The sequence below is a fragment of the Prunus avium genome, chromosome 6 (genome assembly GCF_965620075.1).
Source record: "Prunus avium chromosome 6, drPruAviu1.hap1.1, whole genome shotgun sequence".
NCBI lineage: Eukaryota > Viridiplantae > Streptophyta > Magnoliopsida > Rosales > Rosaceae > Prunus > Prunus avium.
Window position 1 is genome coordinate 14,909,575 of NC_142289.1, and position 21,336 is coordinate 14,930,910.

A 21,336-nucleotide genomic window follows, 5' to 3' on the forward strand; every position below is an offset into this window, starting at 1 on the left:
ACCTAATGAAGATCCATTAACTCATATAAAGCATATTTTTAATGTTGTAAGTTCTTTTCCCTTGACAGGTGTGACGGAAGATCAACTTCGAATGAGAGTGTTTCCATACACTTTAAAGGATAAGGCGAAGTATTGGTTGAATTCTTTGAAGCCTGGTTCACTCACTACATGGGCTGCCATTCAAAAGAAGTTCCTGAAAAAATACTTCTCCACGCAAAAGACCGACATGCTTAGGGACAAGATCTTGTTATTTGCACAGCAAGATGATGAATCGTTTTGTGAAGCATAGGAGAGATTCAATGGGCTGCTCAATCAATGTCCTCATCATGGGATTCCATTGAAGCTTCAAATGCGTATGTTTTATAAAGGACTAACCCCTTCTAGTCATAATATTGTCACAAATTTTGCAGGTGGTTCTTATAAGATCAAGACTCCGGAAGAAACGTATGAACTCTTTGAGGGGATAGCAATGGAGACCCAACATACGGATACAAGAGGTAAACGTGTTGTTAGTGGTTTTAATGACTCTTCTAGTGTGCAGATTTCAAAACTTAAACAAAAGCTAGATACTCTTCTTGCATTGAACTCAAGAAACCCTCCGAAGGAAGTGTGTAGCATCTGTGAAACTCATGACCATGCTACCATAGCTTGTCCACTTGGGGCTGGATATCCAGAATTTGTGCAAGAGCAAGCTAAGTTGGTAAATTCCTACAACCAAGGTCCAAGAAATGATCCATACTCTCAAAGTTATAATCCATGTTGGAGGAATCATCCAAACTTTTCATGGAGAAATACCCAGAATCAAGCAAATCCCCCTTCATTCCAAAAGCCACAACAATCGTCATCATCATTGGAGGATATAGTGAAGCAGATGGCAATCAACCAATCCAATTTTCAGCAAACTACACAAGCTGCCATCTCCAAATTGGAAGTCCAATTAGGCCAAATAGCTGCTGAAATAACTCAAAGAGAGCTTGGGAAATGGCCAAGCCAAACTGAGATCAATCCAAAGAACCATGAAGTCAAGGCCATTCATGTGCTCAGATCAGGTAAGATTGTTGATAATAAAGTTGGTTCTAATCTTTCAAATGATGTTGTTATTGTAGGAAATGATGTTGTTATTGTATGGGTATCGTTTTTGTTAAACCCTTAGGAGACACAACTCCTCCTACTAGGGATGCCTAGAGGTTTAAAGGCTTGTTGCATATGCTCAATGCAATCGAGTTACCTGCGGAAGTGGTCTACTTAACTTCTTGTTTTTGTTTTATTTTGTTTTGCTCGAGGACTATCAAAATCTAGGTCTGGGGGTATTTGTTCGGTTCACAATTGTATATCATTTGGTACCCTTCTAGCTTATGATTTCGTTATGTTTTTGAGTTAACCCTGTGCTTTTAACCTCTTTTGTGTTTGTCATTCAGTTCATTGAGCTCTAGGTATCACTTGAGGCTTTTGAAGTAAAATGGTGAAAACAATGTGTAAAAACTGAAGACTGAGTTACAAATTCATTTCGGACATATCTTTTTCATCTGTGCTTGGATTGGGCCAATTCACATGTGCTTGGAAAGAAGACATTCTGAACTTGAAGATGGACAGCTCAAGCTCATCAATTGATTAATCCAAGCCCAATCCGTGAGCCCATCAAAAGACACATCATGCTGACTTGCAGATGAGCTCATTACTTGCTTGGTCATGCTGACATGAGGATGAGCTATTGGTTTCTGGATGGAAGCTTGGTCATGCTGACATGAAGATGAACTAGGGCTGCTGGTGGGATTTATTGGTGAAGTGCAGCAACCAATTCTGATTTTCTAATACAAGTGCATCAACCAATTCTGATTTTCTAATACAAGTGCATCAACCAATTCAGATTTTATAATACAAGTGTTGTATGCATTAGTCATATTGAATTCAGATTTATCACTCCCCTCTCCCTATAAATACCTCTTCAATTCCAGATTCAAAGTGTGCAAGCCTGGCATTCACAACCCCACAAAACCCTCTCCATCCATCCTCAAACACTTCCATCATTTTCCCAAACACATTCAGAAATTATCCTCAAACACTCTCACAATCCCAAACACTCCCGCAATCAACCAAAAGCTCTAAACAGCCTCAAATCACCAAAACAACTCCAACAAACCTCTCTTCTATTTCCCTACGAATTTCTTCTTTCTCAACCATCACCACTCACTCAAACTCATCCCAAATCACCTCCATATCCTTCATACATCTTTCTAGAAGTGGGGAAGCTCTTGGAGAAGCATTAGAAGTGGAGAAGCACTTGGAGAAGCCTTGGACACCACAAGAACTTCAGAAAAGGGGTTTTTCTACTCTTATTGCATTCATTATGTTTTCTCATTTCTGTTCAAGTCTCTTTTCCATTATGAGTAACTAAATCCATAACTAGGGTTTTGATGTAACCTAACATGAATATTCTGGGTTTATAAATTTCAAGTTTCAAGTTTGATTCATGATTCATGTTCTTATTCATTTTGCCTACTTGCCTATATGCTGATCGGAATGCCTAGCTACCATTCAGATTTGTATATCTTGGTTTGAATTAAGAGTAGACACCATACTTTAATTCGAATTGAACTATGAATAAGAAGAGTGTGTATGAGAATTCGACAATCTGGATTAGATACATACTTGGTTGTTTAAAATGTTCTTCTACGCTTAATGGATTCCTAATGCTTAATTTTAGGTTAGACAACAAATGATCAAATTAGGGAATTTGGAATACAAGGTTAGGACCAGACACCATGGCTTAATCATACATTAGCTAGAATCAATCCTTGAATCTGAATTAGACTTGTCACTTAAATCCTTATAACCCAGAATTGAATTGTTATGGTGAATCGAATGCCCTAGTCTCCAAACCTGTGTTTTAACCTTCAAAATCACTCTTTGTTACATTTGTTTACTTGTTTCCTTTGCAATTTCAGTTTGTTCAGTTCTTTTCACAAGCACAAGCACTCTCACTTCAATTTCCAATTTCATTTGCTTCTGTCTCAAACTAATCTCACTTTAAATTCTGTTTTAGACTTAACTTCTTAACTTCTTGAATTCGGTAATCTAAGTACATAACTAATTTGAACTTCTCAGTCTTCGTGGGTACGACCTCGTACTTGTCTTGCTATACTACTAATTGGCACGTACACTTGTGAGTTAACATAATTAAAGAACACTGCGCAATGGGTAGGATGTATTCAGAAGCTGTGTATTCTAGGAAGTCGGCTCCAGGTACGTTTTCATCATGTCCCTATACGTATTACATGTTTGTGTGAAAGATCTAATATGTATTAAAGAAATCTAACACTCTTAACAGACCCCAGCTCCAATGTAACAAAGAGCATGCTTTCGGCTACCATCAGAATTAACCTTACAACTTCCTGCCAAAGGGGCTTGCCAATGAAGATAAACTACACCCTGATGAAGAGGAACAGAGATAGACTTAGTGGCTATAAGACAATCATTAACATATTGCAGAATCATTTGCTACGATTTAGAGGGAAGCAAAAAACCGTGCTAAAAAACAAGCTTACAACGTCATTTCCAAATGAACCAAAGGCTAACAACAAACACCAAATTCCAAGCCAAACCAGTCATAAAAGATCTCTTGGAATGCAGATTATGAAATTGTGTTTTTAAGTACTGGAGCTTGCTGACCCTAAAGCAACCACCAGACTTGGAGGCCTTTGGCTAGTTGAGGGTGTGGGTGGGTATGGCTAGTGGTGGGTTTGGGTGAGCCCCATTTCGAGATTCCACCGGGCTTAAGCAGCCCGAGCAGTTTGTGGGGACCACCAAACCAGGCAGGCCCAAAGGCAAAAATGAGCCCGAGCTCGTGCCCGAGGGCAATGACGTTAGCGCATGAGATTCAAATTTTCTTTTACTATTGGCATGTGAATGCCAATGGTACAAAAATTTGAAACTTCCGTGCGCGCTGGCGCTAGTCCTGCTTTCCATCAACTGCTATAAGCTACGTGTCGCGTTCTGGCGTCTCCGATCAAAATTTTCCTCCAATTCAACAACTGCCAAGTTTTGTATAAAAAAAATTCAATTTTTTTTCTGTTTAAATAAATAAATAAACATTTTGATTTTTTTTTTCTATAAATACCTACCAAATTTTAATACTTGCTTTTTTTTTCTGTTTAAATAAATAAATAAATAAAGTGAATGTTATAGATAAATGGGAAAATGATGGATGCCCACCATACATCTTTTGGTATAAAACCTACCACTATGTCGTGCCCACTATATTGTACCTACTAAGATATAGTTTTTATATTTGCATAGTGTGGTAAATAGTGTTTCTCATTTGCCTATAAATACCAGGCATTAATTGAATGAAGATATCAGTTCCTACGAGTATCAATAAGATTGATACCATTCTCTCTCAATTTCTTCTGAATCTGACTAGTTTTATATTACGTTATCAGCACGAGTCTCTAACCACCCGAGGCTCTTGATTGAACTCGGTATAATCTTCTTCTCTCTAAATTCATATACTGTAATTTAAATATGAGTACTATTTTTACTAACCAAGTTTCATTTAGATGTAGCTATACATATATTAATTAAAACAGGTGGAAGCTATGTCAACACAAGAATATTCTATATTATCTAACTTTTGTGCAGGGTACTTATCTATTATCTAACTTTTGTGCAGAATATTTTTCTAATTCATTTTATATCTAACATTCGTGCATGACATTTATATATCATATACTCATTCCCTTTTGAATAAATGCATAAGTTTAATAGATAAAGTTTATATATTATTTTTATGTAATGAAGTTTCCTTATTATACATGAACCTGAAGTTCATATTATGAACCCGAAGTTCCAAACCAAAATGATAATTGTAATATCATAAATACTTTATAAGGAGTGAATTTTGTTGAATGAAAACCTGAAGTTTAAATTCAAAATAATATTAGAACTAGAAGTTCTAAATGATATGATAATCCAAATAGCCAGAAGTCTTAAAAATTATTAAATTTTGATATATAGCTTCAAGTACATAATCTTGAGCATTTAATTCATACTGTTATTTTATAGATACACAACAATGTCAAACCTTGCCAAAATCGATTTCATTGCACTAGATATTTCTGGAAAGAATTATCTAACGTGGGTTCTGGATGCTGAAATCCACTTGCAAGCAAATAATTTGGGAAATACCATCAGGGAAGGAAATCAAGCATCCCTGCAAGATCGTGCAAAAGCAATGATTTTCCTTCGACGGCATCTTCATGAAGGATTAAAGACTGAATATCTTGGGGTAAAAGATCCAGCAATACTCTGGAAAAATTTGGAAGAAAGATATGACCATCAAAAGAGCATAATACTTCCAAAGGCTCGATATGATTGGATGCATCTGCGTTTGCAGGATTTCAAATCTGTAAATGAGTATAATTCAGCACTATTTAAAATTGTATCTCAATTAACCTTGTGTGGAGACAGAATTACAGATGAAGATATGCTGGAAAAGACATTCACTACTTTCCATGCATCCAACATGCTCCTGCAGCAGCAATACAGAGAAAGGGGGTTTAAGAAATATTCCCAACTGATTTCATGTCTTCTTGTTGCAGAACAAAACAATGAACTTTTAATGAAAAATCATCAGTCTCATCCAACGGGATCAAAACCATTCCCTGAAGCGAATGCAAATGAGAATATGCAAGCATTATGGCCTGAAGCAAATGCAAGCAGATATGGGCGTGGTCGTGGTCATGGACGCGGCCGAGGTCGAGGTCATGGTCGTAATTATGACAATTACCGAAATCAAGTAAGTTATTCAAATAAGAGAAACGCATCACACCACCAGCAGTGGAATAATAGTGATAGAAAAGGAAAAGGAAAAGTGATGTATAATTCCCAAAAGAAAGATGATGATGCTTGTTATAGATGTGGAGTGAAAGGACACTGGTCACGTACATGCCGTACACCAAAACATTTTGTTAATCTATATCAAGAATCAATCAAGGGAAAGGGAAAGGAAAAGGAAACAAACTACACTGATTTCGATAATTTTTTTGATGATGATAACGAGCCGTTAGATATCACCCATTTAGAAGTTTCTGATTTCTTTACAGAAATAAATGGAAACACTGATCCCATAATCAATGAAGAAAATGCCAATGATGATGGCTATGATGGCTATGATGGCAATGGTGGCAATGAGGACAATGATGGCAATGATGGCCATGATGCCAATGATGACATGAATGATGAATAATTCAATGTTGAACTTTGCATTATACTTTATGTTGTGTGTTTAAAATTCCGCATGTTGTGCTTAAAATAAAGAGCTTGTTGTATGTTGAGTGTTTCGATTTCTGCATTCTGTGTGTAATTCAATAAGATAAATCTATGATCTAATTATCTCTATCATCTTATATAGAAATATGGAAAATTTCAATGCCTTGAGATGTGATGGAAATGTATGTCTAGTAGACAGTGCAACGACGCATACGATTCTTCGAGATAAGAAGTATTTCAAGCACTTGAAAATAGCTAAAGCCAATGTAAATACCATTTCGGGTACTGCCAAATTAATTGAAGGCTCCGGGAGAGCAACAATAATACTACCTGGGGGAACAACTATTTATATAGAAAATGCTTTGTATTCAGTCAATTCCAGAAGAAATCTACTGAGTTTTAAAGATCTTCGTCTTAATGGATTTCATATTGAGACTATGAATGAGGGGAACAAAGAATATCTTTACATCACTCATATTAACTCATGCCAGAAGCATGTAGTGGAAAAACTTCCAGCTTTCTCATCAGGATTATATTATACTACCATAAGTGCAGTAGAATCAAATTATATAAACCAGAAGTTTAATAATCAGAAACTATTCATGCTCTGGCATGATAGACTTGGTCATCCAGGGACAACAATGATGCGTCGAATAATTGGAAATACATTTGGTCACCCATTGAAGGACCAGAAGATTCTTCCACAAAGTGATTGCCCATGTGTGGCTTGTTCACAAGGAAAGTTGGTTATTAAACCATCACCGGTGAAAGTTGTTGGTGAATCTCCCATGTTTTTACATCGGATTCAAGGAGATATTTGTGGACCTATTCACCCACCATGTGGACCTTTCCGTTATTTTATGGTATTAATAGATGCATCTTCCAAATGGTCACATGTTTGCTTACTATCTACAAGGTCTAATGCTTTTGCAAAACTACTTGCTCAAATAATTAAATTAAGGGCACATTTTCCTGATTATTCTATTAAAACTATTCGTCTTGATAACGCTGGTGAATTTACATCTCAAGCCTTTGATGATTATTGCATGTCAATTGGTATTAATGTTGAACACCTTGTTGCACACACTCATACTCAAAATGGTTTAGCAGAAAATTTTATCAAACGCCTTCAAATGATTGCTAGACCCCTAATTTTTAGATCACAATTACCCACTTCGATCTGGGGACATGCTATATTACATGCTGCATCTTTAGTTCGCATTCGTCCAAGTTCTATTCATCAATATTTTCCATTACAACTTGTTTTTGGACAACAACCTAACATTTCTCATTTAAAGATTTTTGGTTGTGCTGTTTATTTCCCAATTTCTCCACCACAACGAACTAAGATGGGTCACCAACGACGTCTTGGCATTTACATTGAATTTGATTCTCCATCCATCATTAGATATCTTGAACCCTCAACGGGTGATATGTTCTTGGCACGATTTGCAGATTGCCACTTTAATGAGACAGTTTTCCCGCCGTTAGGGGGAGAAAAAGTACCGATTCCAGAAGAACGGCGTGAAATTACATGGAATGTACCATCACTATCTCATCTTGATCCACATACAAATCAAAGTGAACATGAAGTTCAAAGGATCATTCATTTGCAGAACATTGCAAATCAATTACCGGACGCATTTACTGATACAAAGAAAGTGATAAAGTCTTATATACCGGCCGTAAATACTCCCGCAAGGATTGATATCCCTGAAGGACAACATGATAACACATCAAAGGCACGCCTGAAGCGTGGGCGTCCTGTGGGTGCTAAAGATAAAAATCCCCGAAAGAGAAAGACACTAGTGCATATTCCAGAAGAATATAAAATCATAAAAGGTACTCCTGAAGAGACAATAACTGATCAGTTTAAGGTTGATAAAAACACTGCCCCTGTAGCGGCATATGCACCCGAAGATACACATGATGAGATTAGTTTAAATTACATGAGTACGGGAGAAAGCTGGAATAGAAAGGAAGTGATTATTGATAATATATTTGCTTACAAAGTTGCAATAGACATTGCAAAAGACAATGAGGATCCTGAGCCAAAAACGGTTGAAGAATGTCGACATAGAAAAGATTGGCCAAAATGGAAAGATGCTATACAAGCAGAGTTAGATTCATTGGAAAACCGTAAAGTATTTGGACCAGTAGTCCGAACACCTGAAGGCATAAAACCTGTTGGACACAAATGGGTGTTTGTACGAAAACGAAATGAGAAAAATGAGATTGTGAGATACAAAGCACGTCTTGTAGCACAAGGTTTCTCATAGAAACCCGGGATTGATTATAATGAAACATATTCCCCCGTGATAGACGCAATTACATTGCGCTACTTAATTAGCCTGGTTGTTACAGAAAGGCTTGATATGCGACTTATGGATGTTGTTACAGCATATTTATACGGATCACTTGATACTGATATTTATATGACGATCCCTGAAGGTTTTAAAAATCCTGTAACAAATAATCCAAAGCAATGTGGTTTGTATTCGATCAAATTACAACGGTCCTTGTATGGACTAAAGCAATCAGGGAGAATGTGGTACAACCACCTTAGCGAATACCTCTTACAAGAAGGGTATATAAACAATCCTATTTGTCCGTGTGTCTTTATCAAAAGAACGGAAAATGGATTGGCTATTATTGCAGTTTATGTGGATGATTTAAATCTTGTAGGGACCCCTGAAGAGCTTACAAAAACTGCTGCATATCTAACAAAAGAATTTGAGATGAAAAATCTTGGGAAGACTAAATTTTGCCTTGGCTTGCAAATAGAGCATTTGTCAAATGGAATATTTATCCATCAATCAACATATACAGAAAAATTGTTGAAACGATTCTACATGGAAAAGGCTCATCCATTGAGTAGCCCTATGGTTGTTCGATCACTTGATGTAAAGAAAGATGTTTTTCGCCCAAGAGAAGATAATGAAGAGCTACTTGGTCCAGAGGTACCATACCTTAGTGCAATTGGAGCTTTAATGTATCTAGCAAATTGTACACGGCCTGATATTGCTTTCTCAGTAAATCTGTTAGCAAGACATAGCTCTGCACCAACAAAAAGACATTGGAAGGGTATCAAACATATATTGAGATACCTTCGTGGAACAACCGACATGGGTTTATATTATTCAGAGAAATCAAAACCACAAATAGTCGGTTATGCAGATGCTGGTTATCTTTCTGATCCACATCATGGCAAATCTCAAACTGGTTATGTATTCACTTGTGGTGGCGCTGCCATATCATGGAGATCCATAAAGCAGACTTTAGTCGCCACTTCTTCGAACCATTCTGAAATATTAGCACTACATGAAGCAAGTCGTGAATGCATATGGCTGAGAAATATGACTCAACATATACTAGAAACGTGTGGATTGTCTTCAAATAAAAATACTCCAACAACATTATACGAAGACAATGCAGCTTGTATTACACAAATCAAGAATGGTTACATCAAGGGTGACAGAACCAAGCACATTTCACCAAAGTTCTTCCACACCCATGAGCTTCAGAAAAGTGGTGAAATACATATCCAACAAATACAATCAAGCGACAACTTTGCAGATTTGTTCACTAAAGCATTACCAACTACAAGGTTTAGAAAGATGGTTCACGATATTGGGATGCGTAAACTCGCAAATCTTTTGCCAGCATCAGGGGGAGCGTGTGAGTCATAAAGATATCCACACACTGTACTCTTTTTCCTTCGTCTAGGTTTTTATCCCACTGGGTTTTTCCTGACAAGGTTTTAATGAGGCAGTGTCACACGTTCGTCTGTGTTATATGGAACATAACACAAAATTATATGATACACATGAATATGTACTCTTTTTCCCTTTGACCAGGTTTTGTCCCACTGGGTTTTACTGGCAGAGGTTTTTAACGAGGCATATTTCATGCATGGTGGACATCCAAGGGGGAGTGTTATAGATAAATGGGAAAATGATGGATGCCCACCATACATCTTTTGGTATAAAACCTACCACTATGTCGTGCCCACTATATTGTACCTACTAAGATATAGTTTTTATATTTGCATAGTGTGGTAAATAGTGTTTCTCATTTGCCTATAAATACCAGGCATTAATTGAATGAAGATATCAGTTCCTACGAGTATCAACAAGATTGATACCATTCTCTCTCAATTTCTTCTGAATCTGACTAGTTTTATATTAGTGAACAGTATTTGCCCTTTGTCATAGCAATGGGTGAAAACACAAGTCTTTTGCAATGGCTGCAACTATTCACGTGAATAGTAACAACCCTTGCTTGCTCTTGTGCCCGTGAAGCAAGTTCCAGCGCGCAGCAAGCTGCTCGGGCAGATGTGGGCTCCACAAGCCTAGGCAGGCCCAAAGGCATAAACAACCTAAGCTATTGCCTGAGGGCGATGACATCATCAAAGTAAAAAAATTTGAAAAAATTCCAAGAAATTCAAAAACATTTTTTTATACATACCTAGCAATTTTATTATTATTAATTTCATACATTTAAATAAAATTAATCCCATGTAAATAGTGGTTGCCATTGGGTTACTATGGCAATGGGTGGAAACACAACTTGCCTTTTGCAAGGGCTGCCACTATTCACATAAATAGTGTTTGCCCTTACTTTCCATTGCCCTTTGCCATGGCACCATGGGTGGAAATGCTCTTATGGATGATGGTCCAATGGTTGGTTGCAAAAAGAGGATAAAGGAGGGAGGATGAGGGCATTCTTTGGGGATAGGGATGGTGGATGGGGGTGGGAGAAACGGGGATGATGGATGGGTTGTTTTATTTTTAATATTTTTAACTTTTTAATTTTCATTTAGTTTTTTTGTTTTCATTTTATTTATTAATTGTTTAAATTGTGGAAGTACAATTTTGCCCTATACGCACTTAAGCACATGCAATTAAACTAACATAATTAAAGCAAAGAGTCAATTCCATTATTAAACCCGTAATTGGGACCTCAACCCAATTCGACACCTAATTGATGACAAAGTTGCTATAGCCATTGACAAGATTAAATTTGCAAGCCCAAGGAATAAAGATAGACTGGTATGGCCTTTTGAAAAGAATGGATGCTACTATGTAAAATCGGGGTATCACTGGTTGCATAGCTCCTCAATTACTCAACAACAAAATAGACCATCCTCCTCTTGCGATGTTGATGCGGTTTGCTGAAAGTTTGTTTGGGGAATAAAAGCTCCCCCGCAAATTTGTAATTTTATTTGGAGAGCTATTCGGAATGGAATTGCCACGAAGGAGAACTTATTTCAACGAAAAATGGGCACCTCCCATATTTTCTCTATTTGCGGGGAATTTGCCGAATATGTTGAACACATCCCCTTACCCTATCCTTGGGTTGAACCTGTGTGGTTTGGTGGCCAATTGAATATCAAGATAGATAAGGGAGCGGTCACAAGTATGGATAGATGGTTGTTGTCAATCATAAATGAGGGGGTTCTAAGTGTGACCAATCGAGAATGGATGAGTGCTATTATTGCTCACACATGCTAGTACATTTGGAAACCCATTGCAAAGCTATTATGGAGCATAAGACCCTGCATCCCCTCTCCGTTAAGGGTAATCCAAACCTCTTGTGGCGATTTTTTGGAGGTTCAGCGTTCCATCAATCAACGTCGAAATGGTACATCTCAAGTATATAAACCACCCCAGTGGTGGTCTCCTCCCCCAAGTAATATCTTCACGGTTAATGTAGATGCTTCATGGCAATCTACTATTCAACAAGCAGGTGTGGGGTCCTTCGCAGTGCTTTGGGGGATTTTGTGGTAGGTGGTGCTCTTCCAATTATAATTGATTCCCCTTGACTCCTTGAAGCTTTAGTTGTGTTGAAGGGGTGCAAATTCACCAAGCAGCAGGGTTGTGCTCACACTGTAATTGAATCAGACTACAAGGAGATTATCAATGCTCTTCAAGGGTCCATTTCAAGAGGAAGGTGGCATGTATATCTTGTGCTCACTTTGATAAAAGAGATCCAAGAAGAATTCAGTGAGTGTAGTTGGTCTTGGGTTCCCAAAACCGCAAACTTGGCAGCGTACCACTTGGTCAGGATAGCAATGTCAAGGATGAGCCCATCTTTTTGGGTCAATAGACCTCCATCCTCGTTGGTAGGCATTCTTAATAAGGATGGGTTACCTTGTCCACCCCATTATTAGTTTGGGACTAGTGAGGAACTTGACAATGCCACCACCACCGGTTTGGACTCCAGCGTTGTAACTTTGGCTTTTTGCCCTGGCAATATTATTTCAGTTTGACCCAAAACAAAACTAACAGAATTGAGAGATGTGACTTGATTTGCTGACGATGCAAAGTGTGATGACCAAAATTGAAAATTTGAAAGTTCGGTGACCAAAATTAAATTCGACCAAAACCCGAGTGACCAAAAACGTAAGGGTTAATTACAGTTTAGTACCATGTGGTTACACCCTTGAGACATCTTAGTCCCTATCTTTTTAATTTTAACAATCACATACCCTAGTCTTTTAAATTTGTTATAATGCGGTTCCGCTGTTAGGGTTTCTGTCATATCTCTCTGTTAGTTGCCACATGGCACTGTGGGTCCCACATTTTTCATATTTTTTAATTTTAAATTGATTAAAATATGAATAAAATATTAAAAACCAAAAAAATAAAAAAAAATTCTCTCTCTCTCTCTCTCTCTGCATTCTCCCGATCAAGCTCCAACACCCAACCTTCAAACCCATACCACAGCCACCCTCCACTGCAGTGCAACCACCCAGCGCCCTCTTCCCCCATGACCACCGCCCTCCAACCCCTAAGGAACTCATAACCCTAACCCAGCAACCCCCCTTCTGATTTCCTTTTGTTGTTGAGAGACCACCCCGACTTGCAACGAACCCATAACCCAGCTTGCCGACCATTCTCTCTCCATCCTACAAACCTCGTTACCGCCGTTAGTCGGTGCTTTCCGGCTAGATCTGTCGGTCTTCATCTCTCTCTCTCTCTCTCTCTCTCTCTCTCTTATCTCTGCTTTCTACCCTATGACACCCCCACCTGCAAACTATACCACACCCCAGCTTGCAAGCACATTTCCATGAACCCAGAAACCCTGACCAGATTTCTTCCCCCCAACCCAAATTTCCTCTCCCTCCCCCAAGTTCTTCCCCCCCACCTAGATTTATTCTTTCCCTCCCACCTCCCAAATTTCTTCCCCACACACAGATTTATTCTTCCCCCCTCTCCGATTTCTTCTTCCCCCCTCTCCAATTTCTTCTTCCCCCTCATCCCAGATTTCTTCCTCGTCTTCTTAACCACTCGCTTAAATCGAAGGCTATTTGGCCGACGCCAGCTACAAGGTTTGCTCCTCCGATCTATGACATGTCACTCAGCCCCTCGAGACCGTCATGGTCAACTCCCCCAATGACCTCTCCCAGCTCGCCTCCAACACCGTTCTCTACAACCCCTCCGACCTTACCTCCTGGGTCGACTCGCTCCTCTCCGAGTTCAACCACCAGCCCCTCTGATCTCGACTTCCCTAACGCCATCATCAGGGGGATGAAATCGGGAGGAGAGAGAGAGAGAGAGAGAGAGAGAGAGAGAGAGAGAGAGTTTTATTTTATTTTATTTTATTTTCGATTTGTTAATATTTTATTCATATTTAAAAAAAAAAAAAATTAAATGTGGTACCCATAGTGCCACGTAGGCAACCAACGAAGAAATATGACGGAAACCTAACAGTGGAACCACATTGTAACAAATTTAAAAGACCTGGGTATGTGATTGTTAAAATTAAAAAGATAGGGACTAACATGTCTTAAGAGTGTAACCACATGGTACTAAACTGTAATTAACCCAAAATGTAATTACCCCTAAAAAACAGGATATGAGGGAAGAAAGGGGATGATGAAATTCAATATGCAAGCATCTCTTGGTCGTGATGGGTGGGTGTAGGCACTGGGTGGGGTTGGGTTTGTGGGTAGGAATGGTGGGATGAGGTCGACTGGGTTGTTTATGTGCCTCTGAGCTGTTGGTTTGTTAAATGAAGAGGCCCAGGAGAGAGAAGAATGGAGAAGAGGGGTCGAGAGAAAAAACGAAAGGAGAAAAATGGCATTTTTTTTCCTTCTCAAGTTTTTCTTTTAAAAAAAAAAAAAAAAAAAAGTTTATATTACTATGAAAATTTCAAAAAAAAAATAAAAATTGTAAACATATTGTAAAACAACGTAAATATCATTTTATGTTTTTTTAATTAAAAGGTTTAATTAAAAAAACATAAATATCAATTTCAATATCATATCCACAGTCACAACACTTCTAGAAAAAAGTTTACCAAACCCTAAAACATTGTTTTTTATACTCACATCACTTTTATAAATATAGATTATCAAACACTTCACAACTTCATTTCAAAGCTGTTTTATTTTTAAGCACATCAATACTATACTAGGCCTTATTGTTGTCCATTTGATTTGAACACAGGAATTTAAAATTTTGGAAAAAAGAACATAAGGAAGTTTAAAATACTAACGAATTTCAATTCATCTAAAAGGATGGGAATTTCTTTTTGTACATGTCTAAAAGGATGAACAAAAGTTCACGAATAAAACATATAAAGTTTTTAATTTATTATATGACTAACCTATTAGGCATAGTGAGAATTAAGTCCATTAAAATTGCAATGCAGTCTAGCATAATGAAGAAAATGCCTTGACTTGCAGACCAATGGTCTTAGATTCAAACCCTTATGGCACCTTAGAGCGATTCCAGCGATGTACCCCTGAGGCGGGGGGGGCAAGAAGAAAAAGGCGTTCCAGAGGGCCTTTTTTGCCCGGGCTGGGTGTGGGCTCCACAAGCATGGGCTGGCCCTCAGGTAAAACCAGCCATTGCTCTAGCCTGGGTTTGCTGACATCATAAACAAAAAAAAAACTAAAATTTCAGAATTTAAAAAAAATAAATACTTAGTCATATTTTTCACTTCCTACACCAAAACTCTATACAAATTCCTCTCCTCATATCTCATGTGAATAGTAGTTGTCATGGCAATGGGTGAAAACACTACAAGCCTTTTGCAAGGGCTGCTACTATTCATGTGAATAGTAATAGCCCTAGCCCCCCCTTACTCTTTGCCATGACAAATAGGTGGAGTGCTCTTAATAGTTTGTGTGTGAGAAACCCCCCTTATTAGAGCACTTCCACCCATTTGCCATAACAAAGGGCAAGGGGAAGCAAGGGCTGTTACTATTCACATGAATAGTGGCAGCCCTTGCAAAAGACTTGTTGTGTTTCCACCCATTGCCATGGCAATCTAAAGTCAACCACTATTCACATGAAATATGAGGAGATGAATTTGTATAGAGTTTTGGTGTGAGAAGTAAAGAATATGGCAAGGTATTTATTTTTTAAAAAAATTCTTATTTTTTTGGTTTTTTTTTTACTTTTTTTTTTTTTAATTTTTTTTGTTATTTAAGTTAACTGTTGACATCATTATGACATCAACATTACATCACTTGCCCAGGTAAGAGCACGAGCTAATTCTGCCTAAGGCCTTGCCCAGGTTGGTGGGCCCCAGACTTGCCCAGGCTTGCCTTTGGTGCCGGAACTGTCTTTGTGAGCTAGGCCCTATCTTGCCCGGGCAAAAGGCCTTTCACTAGAATGCCCTTAGTTAAGATTATTACTTGTATTAGAAAGAAAAATTAATTAATTGACAAGCGTCCTCTTTTCATTTTGTTGAGTAACTAGATTAAACTAAGTTAATTTTTTACCATTTGTCTATTGATTTGGTGGCTTAAATTTGAAATCCCATAAGATTTAAACCAAAATATTCTTTGCAATTTGGATTCGATCCAGGATCCAGGTAGTGCACCCATTCGGATGAAGCCTAAGACTGGCGTTACACTAGTAACTTCAAACTACCATACTTAAGAACCAAACAATGACGCATACACATTCTAAGTGACATGCAACTCGCACATCCATTATAAAAAATGTTCAAAACACTACGTGAGCTGCAGATCCAAAGAATGACCTGCTGTTTGAACTTTCTACGCTGAAGTTGTTGGCGATTAAATTACTGCAAATTACACCCAAAAAAACTCTGAGTGTTAGTTTCAAGTTCAACTAAATTGTGTAAGCAAGCCCATCCTGCAAAAACAAAATCTGTAGGGCTGTTGGAGAGAATGACACTAAAGACCTAGCAATTTCTATATACGAAGAGTAATCAAAGTTATGAAACTAAAAACGTTTAAATATATAGAAATAGAAAAATCTAAATATATAGTGAAATATCAAGAACATACAGCTTTAACTTTTCTCCGTTGACCCATGAAGGAAAGCTCCCCAGTAGATTGTTGTATGATAAATCTCTGCATGCGTATCATGAGAAAAAACATCAAATACATAGTTCATACAATTAACATAACAATGCTGTGATCATTATTGTCGTACATATAAAACCACTCAAGTTCTCTGTGTTTTCCTCATGAACCTAAAAGAGCTTTGCTTTGCAATAATAGGTATCCATGTCTTGAAGACAAAAAATATGACTGACAGAAAAGACTGCAGGACAAGGAATGGTCTCCAAATCATCTTGCCGGAAGAAAAACTTCAAAACAATTTGAGATTACTAAAATTGTTACAAAGTAGCCTAGGTGAAATGACTCTAGTGGTGAGCAAAATCGGTTCACGACTTATTGTAGCTTATTGCATATAAACCTGTACTTCCCTGAAGTTGTTTGCTTAGTTCTAGGTATTTAGTAGAAATCTCCAACTCAAAGTCAACCTTTAGCATCTAGTATCAGGGTCACTCCAAAAAACTTGGAAAAAGAAAAGTTGGGCATTCAAAATCCTTCAAGTTAATGTAAAAGCTGATACTGTACAGTTCAGATAAACCCAAAGTAAATGCATTCCATTCATACACACAGATATGACTTTATCAAATCTCAAATGTAGAACATATCTATCAGAAAACTCCAGTTTAACGCATTACAGTGATGCTCAAAGCAAATAGGCAGATATACTTACATGTTGAGAAGAGACGAACGTTTAGATTCAGGCAGGGCAACTTATTGTTTCCAAGAAACCTAATTATGAAGACAGAAATACATGCCGCAATACTTTAAGCGTACATTCAGAAGGAATATAAAATAATTAAGAGGGAGTGACAAATTACAGAATAGAGAGCGAACTCAAGTTAAACAGTGAGTCTGGTATCTGTCCAGTTAAATTGTTGAAGCTCAAATCCCTGGGGCGAAAAAAGAATAACTCAGTTATGTCCATTAAGACAAAAGCAGCTATCCTAAAAATTCTTATAAAACAAGAACCATCATGTTGATGAACTAAAACTGGTAAAATTGAATACCCTCATGGTAATATTAGTAAACCTCAACTATATTATAAAAGAGGACAAGGTTGCATTTACGATATGATCCACGCCAGTACTTAAAAAAAAAAAGGGTTCCATGTTGAGCCCCTTGGGTGTTCCCAACATGCATGCTCACCCATCACCAAGAAAAACTTACAGCTTAGACAAACTTTGGTATTCTCCAATGTTAGAAGGAATTGAATCAGAAATATTGTTATTCCTCAGCACTCTGCAGGATATGAAACCAAGTTATCATATTAGATTCAGAAGGAAAACAAACTAGAAAACAGAAGTATGATCTAGGTGTATAAATTTACAATAGATTCAAATGTAAGCAAGAAAGATTTGCCTTACAAAACACTGAGAGACTTCATATCCTTAATAAATCCAAGAGATGAGCTCCGGTTGAAATTGGATAAATCACTAATTCGCCTATTGTCATATCAAACATGAGATAGTTAGCATTATATACGCATAAAACCAAAAAGTGACAAGTAGAACTAGATACTCACAGCTCTTTCAGAGAAGTCAGGTTGGAAAATGTAACTGGTATAGGACTTTCAAAAGAATTTCCTTGAAACCTCCTAAGAAAATATTTCGCTAAGAATTAGTGGAATACAGAAGTGATTGATTTTTCTCAAAAAAGCATTGAGCTTACAAAATCTAACTAAAGAATTAACCTATTATCATTTAACTGCAACTGCATCAAAATAAAAAGCACTTATTTAGATTTTCTTACAAGACAGAAAGCTTTGACCAATTTCCAATGAAGTCAGGTATCCTGCCAGTCAGTTCAGTGTCCGATGCCCAACTGCAACAAACAAATGAATTCCTCTAATATATATTAAAGTAATAATTTTTCCTATTATTAATAAAAGCTTTTTTTTTTAATCCGGAAAAAATAAACATATCTTTAAAGTTCTTACAGTGTTTCCAAGTTTTGCAGATTAGCAAATGTTGATGGAATTTCGCCACTAACTCCAGAACTATCAAAGTAACTGCCTAGGTAAACAATAATGAAATATCAGAAATTTATTCCTATCATACATCTTTTAATAATCGCAAGTTAATAGATGCTAAGCCATCAGTAAAGAACAGATGAATGTGGAAAACTAACAATAGAATATTGTAATAAAATAACTAGATATCAAAAGAAATGATATCCCGGCTCTAAGTAATGGAGGTATCATATCCATTATGACAGTTCTATTGTTATACATTCACTTTAACTTGGAGAAATGAATATTTGGGAGCAACTATGTTTTTGCTTTTATAAATGAAGAGTCCTCCATAGAACCCTGTCTTGGGAGAACATATAAGATTCACATTGTGCGAACCATAACCTGAAAAGATTCTTGGAATTTCGCACTGCATACAGAAAAGAAAATGAACAACATATCAAACTTACATCTCTTTTAGTTTTGATAAACTCCCTAGCTCAGATGGCAGAGGACCAGAAAAGTTGTTTGCTCCAAAAGCGCTACAAAATTGACAAGTCATCAATCAAAAACTTTCCATGAATATTATCTTTTAGAGGTTCAGATAATCAAGACTAAATACAGGAACCAAGTATAAGACAGAAGGTACATGCTTGAATTGAGCAGTAAAGACACTAACATACTTGGATCAGGGGGTTACTTCATGTCCAATTTTGTAGAGTAATGGTAGACTGCCTGACAGGGGAACATTTTCGTATACAGAACAAAAAATAAGAAAACTTACAATGTTGTCAAATCAGTGAGATTTCCGAGTTCCTTCGATAGCTCGCCTGATAATGCATTAATTCCAAGGGTCCTAGAAATTAAAATTGAGATATCATCATGAACACCAAAAAATTAAAAAGAACAAAAACGAAAATTATGATGGTGGAATCAGTTTCTCAAATAATATTCAGAAGGGCTCACAAGTATTGCATGCTAGTCAGATTTCCAATGGGCGCAGAGAGAGGTCCTGTCAAGTAATTCTGATCCAAATTCCTGTAAGAAAATGGAGGAAACTTTAAAAATGACAACTTGGGCATTTAGTAAATTACACAAACAAACTAATCAAAGGCAGAGAGACCTAATTAGAAAGCATACAGATTGAAGAGAGAGCTAATTAGAAAGCATACAGATTGAAGAGGAAAGTCTAAGTCCAGAGCTCATCTGGGATTACACCAACAACATCCAAGGCATAAACTTTCCTGCAAATGCAGTTAAGCAAACAATGAAAGGTGTGAATTTGAAGACAAAGAAAGTGAAGCTCTTTCAGAATGGCATTGGCGTAAAAAGAGACTTACAGTTTGGTGATGTGGCAAGTGGAGTTGGTGTCGAAAGAACAATCGCATTTGATGAAGGGGTTGTAATCGTTGTTGTTGAAGTCGGTGGAATCTGTGGCTGCTTCACTGCAAAGGGTCTCCGATGGTGTTCCATTGCCGCTGATTGGCCGAAATCTTCCATTGCGCAAAGATTGAGTTTAAAGCTTTCACTGCACCGCTAATTACAATGAGTTGATATATTCATCACTTTCAAATGAACAAAATAACAGGACAGGCATTTTCTTTGTTCTGATCACAAAAAATGGACACCAAAAAAACAAAAAAGAACAAAATGAAGCAGGCCCAAGGCACTTCTTTTCCCCCCACTTGACATTTTCCATTTTAAATCCCACAAGGAAATTTTAAAAAGTAGCCAAATTTTGGACATGTTAAAGAGTTCTAGGTATTGCTAACGAGGGTTGGTTGAGTTGGTAAGAATCGTTATTTTCGTTATCAAAGACTAGGTTCGAGTCCGACAATCACTCTTGGTGGATAATCTGTAAAAACCAAAAAAAGGACTAAGATTGTTGACGTGAGTCTCCTAATTAATTAAGAGATTTATTTCCTTGATTAATTAAGGGATTTACTTTCCTATTTTATATAATTGATAAATCATTGTATAATTAGGAGATACTTTCCTAATTCTTTCCTGTATCTAATTCCTTGTATAGCACTCTTGTAAACTCTTATATATACCTCCTTATTGGGAAGAATAAAGTTAACCTAATACATTCAAACCATATTCATATTTTAGTATGGTATCAAAGCAATTGATCCTCGGTTGTCTTTAAATTCTCATATCAAATTTCTTCATATCCAAACCCTAAATCAAATTCCTCATATTTACAGCTTCAGATTCAGATCTTCATACCCAAATCCTTATATCCTCTTATCACAAAACCCTAAACACATATTTTTTTTTTCTCTTATCACAAAACCCTAAACACATCTTTTTTCTCTTATTCTTACATCCTTCTGCTACCATGGATATCGTCTCATCTTCACAAACTACTGCCTCTACTTCCCTGTCCTCCAAAATTGCCACAACAGGTTCCCAAGGTTATGTTTTGCATAGTTCTTCAAAGAAACACACATGGGTTATTGACACCGGAGCCACTGATCACATGACCTTTGATCCTGGACAAATTACCTCTCATACACCATCTTCTCAATCGGTGGTGTCTAATGTCAATAGTACCCCCTCCCCAGTAATTGGGGAGGGTTCCCTCTCTCTCTCTGACTCCCTCACTTTAGATTCTGTGTTGATTGTTCCATCCTTACATCACAAGACGATTGGTTGTGGTACTATGAAGGGCAAACTCTACTATCTGGACTTGGCATCTGACAGTGAAGCCAGTCTCAGTCAAACTTACAAAATTGGGGGTGCGAGTGTTGAGAAGCACACTTCAGAAGTACGGTTATGGCATCGCTGTCTTGGA

General features: G+C 37.4%; 2 protein-coding genes and 1 non-coding gene across 3 annotated transcripts; 1 reads left to right on the forward strand and 2 right to left on the reverse strand.

Moving 5' to 3' along the window:
* Nucleotides 1-226: 226 nt before the first annotated feature.
* On the reverse strand, nt 227-333 carry LOC148293759 (small nucleolar RNA R71). Its single transcript, XR_015836869.1, has one exon. It is a non-coding gene; the product is annotated as a small nucleolar RNA R71 (small nucleolar RNA).
* A 4,738-nt stretch (nt 334-5,071) lies between these two features.
* On the forward strand, nt 5,072-6,244 carry LOC148293760 (uncharacterized). Its single transcript, XM_088254596.1, has one exon. The coding sequence runs from the start codon at nt 5,072-5,074 to the stop codon at nt 6,242-6,244; it is 1,173 nt and encodes a 390-aa protein (XP_088110722.1).
* Nucleotides 6,245-16,101: 9,857 nt separating this feature from the next.
* Nucleotides 16,102-20,209, reverse strand: LOC110748126 (uncharacterized). The gene is made up of 14 exons (XM_088255635.1): nt 19,880-20,209; nt 19,712-19,783; nt 19,506-19,577; nt 19,324-19,395; nt 19,010-19,081; nt 18,528-18,599; nt 18,341-18,412; nt 18,114-18,185; nt 17,956-18,033; nt 17,759-17,830; nt 17,410-17,481; nt 17,262-17,320; nt 16,538-16,603; nt 16,102-16,311 (listed from the first exon to the last, which is right to left on the reverse strand). Coding segments are annotated over exons 3-13 (654 nt in total). The 5' UTR covers nt 19,517-19,577; nt 19,712-19,783; nt 19,880-20,209; the 3' UTR covers nt 16,102-16,311; nt 16,538-16,601.
* Nucleotides 20,210-21,336: the final 1,127 nt, after the last annotated feature.

Coding starts and splice junctions, on each gene's coding strand:
- LOC148293760 (XM_088254596.1), top strand. CDS start 5,072: ATGTCAAACCTTGCCAAAATCGATTTCATTGCACTAGATATTTCTGGA.
- LOC110748126 (XM_088255635.1), bottom strand. Junction 19,082..19,323: donor CTCACTGATTTGACAACATT/GTAAGTTTTCTT, acceptor TCAATTTTGTAG/CGCTTTTGGAGCAAACAACT. Junction 18,413..18,527: donor CTGCAAAACTTGGAAACACT/GTAAGAACTTTA, acceptor TGTTTGTTGCAG/TTGGGCATCGGACACTGAAC.